Raw genomic sequence first — 10,757 nt, 5'->3', positions numbered from 1 at the left:
ATATCAAACAAACACGGACAATACATTGATGGAGATGAAAGATACTTACAGAATCAATTTCAAAACCAATCTGAACAGTACCAATTGAACCGTGACGAAGATTTGAACCTTCTTTCTCGGCCACCGGTTAAAAGCCAGAGGAGGTCTACGAAACGGTTACAAGAAGACAAGAAAATGTCGAACGTGCGAAAAAAGCGGGGATTTTTTTTATCCGACGACATCGGATTGAATGAACAAAAAGGAGCGAAAAGAATCGCAAAGAAACCGCTTGAAACCGGCGTTTTGAATGGCGGTTCGGTGGATGACGTATTCGCCGTTCGATCCCGGATCGAGCCTCGTGAAGCTAGAAGTAATGACGAGGAGCTTTACGAAACAATCTACCTATCGCCGTCGGAGTCGAAGGTCGCTTTCTCAACGCTGGAATTTCCTGAAACGGCACTTCGCTCCCCTGTCTTAGCCGAAAACAGCGAAACTTCGAAACCTTTACAAATTTTAGACATTGCTGTCGACACGGAAGAGTCGTCAAACGAGGCAGAGTACGGCAGTGGAGATGGATTAGGCCATTCTTTTTTAATACCGTGTTCGAAAAAAGAAAGATATTTCTGTTTAAATGGTGGTACCTGCCTTATTGTTTATACAATCGACGTGAAAACTTGTAGGTGAGTTAATCAGTTTGTTTCTCTAATGATTATTGTTTTGTTTCATTAAATAATCAGAATTAATACAACAAAAAACAAAAACAATCAAACTTATTTGTTTAATTGTATTTTTTTAAAAATATATAAACAAAACTGATGAATTTTGCTTGCTTGTTGCTTTTTACGGCATATCAACCCTTTTCGGTTTAAATGATAATAATAATAATAATAATAATAATAATAATAATAATAATAATAATAATAATAATAATAGTAATTAGGTTGACACACCGGTTCCAGTTAGATCACCGAAGTTAAGCGACGTCGTACCGGGTCAATACTAAAATGGGTGACCAGTTGGTAATACCAGGTGCTGTATGTGCTCGGAGCCGGGAGATAGATAGGAGCCACTTAGCTAGTATTACCCACGATACTTTGAATTAAATAATGTAGCTCCCGCACCATGATGCTGAAGGGTTAAGGGTGTTTGGATTGGAATGTCGAATTCGGTAATTTTGGGAAAACGGTTTTATACTTTATAAGTCTTTTTTTTTTTTTTTTTAAGTCTTTTCATCTCCAACAAAACACATTGCCTCTGACACGTAAGGGACTACTATTTGGGGCCATATCTACAGGAATACAATGGAAGGAGTCGAACAATAGGGAGTCTGCTTACATTACACTTAAACTTCTGCATGTCAGTACAGTCATAGAAGCAGGAGACGTGGAGGGAATTCCGAAGTCTGGCAGTTCTTTATATCTTCGAATATTCATCCTTTTCGAATTACAATACCGAATCGCATAATTTTGGGCAAAAGTTTTTATACTTCAAGTTTTTTATATTTTCAAATATTTATTGATGGTGTTTAGTTTGGTTGTTTTGTAGAGGAAAATTGCTGTTTTTGCATTTGACTTTGCAGAACATGAAAGAAAATAAAGAATAACGTTAATGATTGCTGTATTTTAGGCCAGGAAGCCGATATCTTCAGGCAGCCTGATCTGGTGGCACCTTGACGTAGAGAATAGGTTTATCTGCATTTAGAATGATTAAAAAATAAATAAAACTGAACATTATTGGCTTTTGTTTGATTTGCTAATAATTTAGTTTTTATAGAAATTTTATTTCATCGTAAAGTAGACATATTACCACTGATACGTAGGTGGCTGTTGTGACTAAGTGTCAGAGTTATGGGGCATCCTAAGCGGGGAGTTGTGCAGCAAGGTGTATGTTTACATCACATTTAAATTCCCGCATGTTGTTACGGTCGGGGAAATAGGGGTATGAAGGAAATTACCAAGGCAAGCGGTTTAAGGAAAGAAGTTATTTTGATAAAAAATTATATATATATATATATATATATATATATATATATATATATATATATATATATATATATATATATATATATATAGGAGTGAATAGAAATATGCATCAGTTCGACAACAATAATGTCGGATTGTAATTTGTATCAGACTTAGATGCAACATTTTAACATTTTTGAAATACCGTATATATAGTAATCTACAAACACCCACTTGCAGATTAAAATCAACTTATTTTGCATATTAACTTTTTTTTAAAGTAAAGTAAATTAAGTAAAACAAGTTTTTTTTTTATATTTCTCTTCGTCTGTTTCACTTTTTCATGGAAAGTGTTGAGCCTATCTAGCCGAAATTTTGTATCCACCTTTGTTGTTATAAGGTGCAGCGAACTACGCATCATAGTATCTGTTCGACGCACTGTTAATGATTAGTAGCGATTAGTCACCACAGTATCACGTTTTCTTTAGAAGTTTTCTCGAAAACCACTGAACCGATCTGGCTGAAATTTTGTATGAGTCATTGAAACGAGAAGGTGCAGCGAACTAAGTATTTTATGGTATCCGTTCGGTGTACAATTAGGGATTAATAAAGATTGACAGAGATTAGTCGTCACAATAGCACATTTACTCTTACTTTTTTCTCGGAAACTACTGTGTCAATCTGGCTGAAATTTTGTATAAACTTTTTATGATAAGGTGCGGCAAACTAAGTATTACAGTATCCATTTAATGCAGTAAAGGATTAATAAGTACTAGCAAGATCTGTTGAAATTCCACAGGGGACTCCTCATTCATATCTAATATATTGATGTTGGTATTCTGTAGATGGTCAGTGTAAATGGAGACGCTCTGATATTATTGAACCTATTTTTGTTAAAACTGCAAAAGTATTTATCTAAGCTAGCACGAACGCCCGGCAAAATCCGGTCATAAAGTACGCTTAAATATGATATTTTAATTCTTTTAGATTTCATATATATTATTATAGAGTTAATGTTCTATCGATTTTTTTTATATATTATTAAGTTACGATTAAATATATATATATATATATATATATATATATATATATATATATATATACATATATATGACTTAGGTGCATTAGCTTGAATCGAAACCAAAATAAAAATTTATGAAAAATATATATGTATTTATATATAACTTGAGTTCCTTCAGCCGTAATTGAAACCGAAACCAAAACTTATGAAGAACCCTTGATAAAATATTTATATATAAAAAATAGATGACTTAAGTGCCATCAGCTATAATCGAAACCGAAACCAAAACTTCTGAAGAATTCTTGATAAAATTATTTATAAAAAAAAAATAGATGACTTAAGTGCCATCAGCTACAATCGAAACCGAAACCAAAACTTATGAAAAAATTTTGGTAAAATTATTTATGACAAGAAATGGAAGTACATAACAATTAAACGACCTGGATGTAAACATGGTACAGAAAATAACACAAACGCTTCCGTATTAATATATAGATTAGTCATAAGAATATCATATTTACTCTAGAATTTTTCTCGGAAATAACTGGGTTGATCTGGCTAAAATTTTGTATGTACATTTGTTATGAACAATGCAACGAACTAAATATTATGGTATCCATCCGATGCATAGTTAGGGATAATAGGTATTAATAGGAATTAGTATTTAATGCAAAAATGAGCACAAATTCAACCTTATTCAACAATTAATTTTGCATAAAGCACCCATTCTAAGTCAACGGTTCATAACTTTTGCCTGCTTTTAATGAACTAAAACGATCTAGTATGTACATATTTCACTGTAGTTCGAAATTCACATGTTGACAGAACAAAACATCGTTTTGAAAAGCGACATCAAATACTTAGCATCAAATCGCGGCCATTTGTTTGTTCTGATGTAACACTAGACACTATTTGTTTTTCAAATGAAATAAACGTTTTAAAGTAAGTAAAAGTTAGTAGACACTAAAAACTTTGTAATTTAGGTAGAACATAGCTTATCTTGCCTTTGGTAACATTTATTTGTTATATATTTTTTATCACTTTTTTCGTATCAATGTGTATTTTAAAACGAACCCAAGTTTTTCGAATGAAAAATAATCAATATAATCTAATTTAATCATACAAACATCAACTTTTTACAATAAATATTTTTTTGGAGTTTGATTTAATTTTGTTTACAAAGTTACAGTTATTTTTTTTATAATTTTTCGCTTAGGTGTTTTAATGTTTCTTTTTTACTTGAATAATATTTATGGTTTTTTTTATACAAAACGATAAAGCATTTTTATAGGACAGTAAGAAAATTTTTATAGAACGGTAAAATATATTTTATCGAACAATAAAACAATTTTTAAAGAACGGTAAAACAAGGTTTTATAGAATAGTGAGTTTCTCATAAGATGGTAAAAAAAATATAGCACAGTAAAAAATTTTTTAATAGAAAACAGTAAGATAACTTTTATAGAACGTAAAACAATTTCCATAGAATGACAAAAATATTTTTATAGAATGACAAAAATATTTTTATAGAATAACAAAAATATTTTTATAGAATGACAAAACAATTTTGTAGAAGGTAAAACAATAATTTATAGCACCGTAAAAAGTTTTTATAACACAGTGAGATAACTTTTATAGAACGGTAAAATTATTTTTATAGAACTGTAAAACATTTTTTATAGAACGGCAAAAATATTTTGTTATAGAACGGTAATACGATATTTTATACAACGAAAAATATTTTGTTATAGAACGGTAATACAATATTTTATACAATGAAAAATATTTTGTTATAGAACGGTAATACAATATTTTATACAACGAAAAATATTTTGTTATAGAACGGTAATACAATATTTTATACAACGAAAAATATTTTGTTATAGAACGGTAATACAATATTTTATACAACGAAAAATATTTTGTTATAGAACGGTAATACAATATTTTATACAACGAAACAAAAAAATTGAATGTAAAAACATTATTTTATGGAATGTTAAAACTTATGGAATGTTAAAACAACTGACTTTATCTCAAAATATTCTTACAAGCTCAATAAGTCAAACAGAATGAGAACAAGAGTGGTAACCCTAACCCTAACTCTAACCCTAACTCACACCTCAAATAATATTGACTGTGTTTCCAGTTAAATAATCAGTATAATATACATAAATCGTTTTATTTGGATTCTTCGGACTACTGTTCTTATCTTGAGTGTTATTTTCACAACGTTTCGGTCGATGTAACGTCCGATCTTCTACAGTGACGTCCGATCTTCTACAGTAACGTCCTATGTAACGTCCGATCTTCTACAGTAACGTCCGATCTTCTACATGTAACGTCCGATGTTATTGTCGAGCACGGGAATCTCTCTGCCGGAATTTCGAACAGAACCCTTTATTTAATCCACGGAGCTAGTATGCTCTTGTTTTTTCAGCCATGATTGTGTAGAAGTCCAAAGTAATTCGCAATTGTATTTTTGAGTGTTGCTTGAACATTCAACCCCAGAAGAATGTAACTTTATAACTGAATTTTATCAATTTTGTTTTATACACGGGTTCGTGTGGAAAATTCTGGTATCATTATTAGAAACTTTAAAGGTTATTTCTAGATGTATCATTTTAATATTTACTAGCAGTGAGAGGGGCGCCCGGATTTGACCGGTCATAAAATACGCTTAAATATGATATTTTAATTTGTCCAGATTTCGTATATATTATTACAGAATCCTGATTTCAAAAGTAAAAAAAAAATGGGGGTGCCATCAGCTAGAATCGAAACCAAAACAAATCTGTAGCATCCAAAGCTGGTGACGTTACCACTGTACCAACATGACACGCATAAGAACTGATTAAAAGTAAACTAAAATGAATGTACAGATTGTATAACGATTTTTTCAATTTTGACCCCTTAAAAACTATTTCAATCGGCTAAAGACCCATAAAAGAAGGGCCCATAAAAATCTAATCATTTGAGGCTCTGCGACTTTTATTTTTGGAAGAGATAGAGTTGGAAAATATGGAGACAGAGAGACGGGCAGACAGACATATAGCCTTTTATATATTAGATTATTATTGTATATAACTATTCATTACTACATATTATCACTATACATTCTTACAACACGCACACACACACACACACACACACACACACACATGCGTGTTTCATTAATGGTCAGAAGCTGAAGATTTCATTTAAATTAAAATAATTCCTCGATTTAAAAAAACTGAGGAAACTTTTTTGTTGAGGTTCATTTCGAAAGTTGCAATATATTTCACGGGATGAACCCAGTAATCTTTTTTATTATAAGGTAAGGTATGCGTGCATGTTTATATGCTTGTTAGTATGTTTATATGTTTGTTACCAAACTAATTAACTGATCATTATGAATTTTGGAACAAAGCTGCCTGGCGTAATATTGGGTAATAAACGGATATATTTAGTTTCACTTAGTTTTCTTCAAAGGAGATAAAACGGGTTAAAAGTCTTCATGAAAATTCAGATCCCTTAAATATTTATGAAATTTGAACAATATCTACTAAATACACAATTAATAAATATTTATGAAATTTGAACAATATCTACTAAATACACAATAAATATTGCGCAAATTTCAATTTCCTTCGTTTTAGAAGGATTTAAAGAATCACAATATCCCGTTGAACATTCAAATATTTCATAACTACATTAAATTTGATCTATTGCCATTAGACGAAAATATTTTTATAGAACGACAAAACATTTTTTAGAACAGTAAAATTTATAGAACGGTAAAACAATTTTTATAGCACAGTAAAAATAGTAAGCAAGATTCCCTTTTTTAAAAATGTTTTTTACATGGAGGTCACCACTTATCAAGGCCTGGAAGCAACTCGGGGATAAGGGTTATTGCGTGTACAGTAATCAATGGGATAGTATCGTAGTAATCATTAGTATTGGGGGTTTTGATAAAGTGTCTTACTTAAGGGAGGCGGTCCATCATCATCTGAATTTCAATATATTTTTAAGACCTTTTAAAGTTTAAATTTTAGATATTTTCTAGAATCACAAACATGAAATTGATTTTTATCAAAATTTTAATCAGAATTCTAAATATAAGGTTTAGTAGTATTATATTTCATAGGATATGGAACTGGTAGAAAATTGTTCATTTCGAAGAATTAAATTTTCCCTGTTCTTTACTTTCTGATAATTATAAAAATAACTCTTGTGAATAATGTTAATAATAATGATGGTAAAAATAATATAATTAAAAATAATGATGATGATGATAATAATAATAATAATAATAATAATGATTATTTTTATGAAAAGTAACGTTTGAACTGAAAGCTAAAGCCGCCATCTTGTTTTAATTTTTGGTTGATTAGTTAGATTACTTTTATCCAATGAGAATGTGGCATGCGTTTTCCTCATCCAATCAGACATCAGTATTTTTTATGTGAGCATTGAAATATTGGAAAATTCCATTTTCAATCTAGGAGATGGTCAGAATGATAACGGTCGAAGCGACAAGCGTAATAATAATAATAATAATAATAATAATAATAATAATAATAATAATAATAATATGTGAAAAGTAGTTGGATTCTTTCCTAACTTTTCTCAACCTCACGGATCAATAGACTATATTACGTGTAGGAGATACCTTCATGTTGCAAATCACAATAGAGACAATTCTACTGTTGAGGCAAGCAAGCCAGGAAGGGAGTTTGACTTCATAGCATTTATGCACGCATTACACCAGTGTTGTAGGGAATCTCGCCATTTTTTCCAGAAAAGCAGTCGGAGAATGGGGGTCGAAATTGTTAAGTTGTTCCTTCTGGTGATGTTGTAGTGCTGAATCCGGTAGCGGAGATTTCGGCAGCACAAAAAGATCAAGTAGCATTCAAATTCAACATGGCCAGATTATCAGAATGAGAGATTTAGGTTTGTTGTAAAGAATGTTCGGTTTTATGAAATTTGATGCGATCAAAATCTCCGATTTGGAATTCTTGTTTCCTTTTTTCGAAATTCGCCCAGATATCGTTTTTCAAATAATTTACTAATTGTTTAATCAGCATTTGGTGAAGCTCAGATATGAAACGAGTGATATGTCGTCTTGATTAAGCGCAGTCTCTACTTTTTCGGACTCGAGGGGTTTGCACGATAACTTGTACGTCATTAAGATCTTTTTTGCCAACTAAGCAAAATGTGCGTTTATGAAATAATTTGTTGTCGTGAAATAATTCTGACAAAGTCGCCATCATCATCATCATCATCATCATCATCATCATCATCATCATCATCATCATCATCATCATAACCACCACCACCACCACCACCACCACCACCACCACCACCACAGGAAGTGTAGGAAAAGTGGAAATAATAAAAGAAAAAAAAATGAATGGAGCACTTTGTAGGAGTATCTTGGAGAAAAACCTTAAAGAAAGTGTGAAGTTGCTCAAATTGAAATCAGACTGGATCTTTCAACATAATAACGATTCGAAACACACTGCGAAACTCACTCAAAATTGGTTTAATTCAAATAAAGTGAATGTTTTAAAGTGGCCTAGTCAATTTATCGATCTCAACCCTATAGAGAATTTATGGGGAGAATTGAAATTACGGGTCCAGAGAAGAAAACCTTCAAATCTGCGAGAATTGGAGAGAATCTGTGTGGAAGAATGGAATAAAATAACAGAAGACACATGTAAGAAGTTCGTAGCAGATTACTCCAAACGTCTGCATGCTGTAATCAAAAATAATGTTTATGCTACAAAATACTAGATATTATTTTGTAAATGTGTTGTAAACTTTTGCGTTGCTAATTATTAAGTTTTCTTTCCATGTTGTGTTAAATGATTATTATTTTATTTTCCCCACTATTTCTATCTGAGTTTCAATACATTTTCTATGTTCATAAAAGTTTCATTGCCATTTGGAAGCTAGAAATACACAAAACTGACAGTTTCAAATGTGTATTGTACACATTTTCGAGGCAATGTATATACTCGTGTCTATGTAAATACAGATTTGCCCAAAATAGTGCAGGATCTAATCCCACTGGGATACCTATAGTTTGGAGTAATATTTTATTTCCTATTTGAAAATAACATTCTTTAATAAGATGACTCATAAGTATTTAAAAAAAATACCCTTGGAAACACTAATTTTGCTGTTGTAATTTTTACACCAGAAAACTTTAGAGTTTGAAAAGTCTATATATTCACCATTACCGCCTTCTACAGTATTGTTTAATTCTTTTATAAGTTTTTTTATTGTGTGGAATTTTAGTATATAATGTACTAAAACCATAAGTCGCTATAGATTTTGCTTTTTTTCTGGAATTTATGTTATCTAATTTTTCTTTTACTGGTTGTGAATTATTTCACCCGAAATAGATTTATATTACAATAGAATTTTCTTTTTCTGGTTGAAAGGCATTAATTACTGAGGATGCAAATAGGAGATTCGGAGTCCTTATCCCGTCGCGGTTACCACCTGACGAAGATCAGAAGAATAGTTGGCCGAAACGTCGTGAAACAACAACTAATAAAGATGAGAATAATAGTCCGCAATAAATAAAATTAATAAAATAATACTCATTTCAATAATGAATTCCAATCAAATAATATATAACATTCGGGTCGAACCGGGCCATGGAAGATCAGATAATAAATAAACGTGGATTTATAAGACCAAAAAATTCAACCTTAATCACCCCTTTGGGGCCCGTGGCGCAGTGGGTAGAGACGTTGAATCTCTACGGTTCCAGGTGAGAATTTTCTGAAGATAGCGGTTTCAATCCTACCCAGAGGCTTACTTGACAAAAAAAAAAAAAAAAAAAAAAACGTGGTGAAACGACAAGAACTATGTAAGGCAGTAATTGCTAACCACCTGACGAAGGCCAGAGGAATAGTTGGCCGAAACGTCGTGAAAAAACAAGTAAAAAAAGAATAAATTAGTAAAATTAAAAATTTTCTGGTTATTTATTTTTGTTCATATAACTTTTCGAATTGGCAGACCAAGAATATTGTGCCCCAGTGTGAATAGCATCTGAACATAATTCAAACATTTTCGATTCGCATACGTCATCCTCGAACATTTGATGACGCTACGAATCAAAACCGCTTAATAAGTCGACTAAGAAAGTTTGAAAACATTTTAATTAATGTTGCTTCTCAACCATATATTTGCCAGGTAAAATACGCATAAATATTATATTTTAACTCATACGGAAGTAACTCGTTCTCCAAAAAGTGTTTTCAAGCCAGCTCATACTTAACACAAGTAATCTGTAATGTGAACCATTCACGCCTCCGCATTCGTGAAACAGCAAACAAAAATCCGACAATTTTCACGTACCGATTTTTCAATTTTGACCCCTTAGAAGACCTTTTCTCCGGATGAAAACATATCAAAATGTATTGCCCATATCTGAATAACATATATACTGAATTTCAAGTCTGTGAAGTCTGTAGATTAAAAATTCGTTGAGTATATAGGTTGAGAAATGTCCTCACACACATTCTCATTTATATATATATATATATATATATATATATATATATATATATATATATATATATATATATATATATTATATATACTAGCATTTCAGCCCGGCGTTGCCCGGGTGTTTGGATGTGTATGTTGAGCAAAAAAAAAAAAAAAAGTGATTGTAAGAAGGCAGGCTCGAACCCGTACCGCAAAGGAGAAAAAGAACGGGGTAAAACCTAACGTTTATGCTGTTACGACCATCGGCAAACCGGAAGCGACATTTTTTTAAAATTAAGGCTAGACAA

At 31.5% G+C, this 10,757-nt stretch overlaps 1 protein-coding gene across 1 annotated transcript in view; it reads left to right on the top strand.

Moving 5' to 3' along the window:
• The window catches only part of LOC145294114 (uncharacterized), a 252,104-nt gene that overhangs the window by 5,514 nt on the left and 235,833 nt on the right, over positions 1 to 10,757 (top strand). Inside the window, exon 1 of the mRNA XM_080141212.1 lies at positions 1 to 659. This exon is cut by the window's left edge and continues 5,514 nt beyond it. Within this exon, the coding sequence (XP_079997338.1) occupies positions 1 to 659 (659 nt within the window). The remainder of the gene's footprint in view (positions 660 to 10,757) is intronic.

The sequence above is a fragment of the Euprymna scolopes genome, chromosome 15 (assembly GCF_053919585.1).
Source record: "Euprymna scolopes isolate OS-2025 chromosome 15, ASM5391958v1, whole genome shotgun sequence".
In the NCBI taxonomy this organism is placed as follows: Eukaryota; Metazoa; Mollusca; class Cephalopoda; order Sepiida; family Sepiolidae; genus Euprymna; species Euprymna scolopes.
The sequence above is the reverse complement of the archived record's forward strand: the minus strand, read 5'-3'. Positions and strand labels throughout refer to the sequence as shown.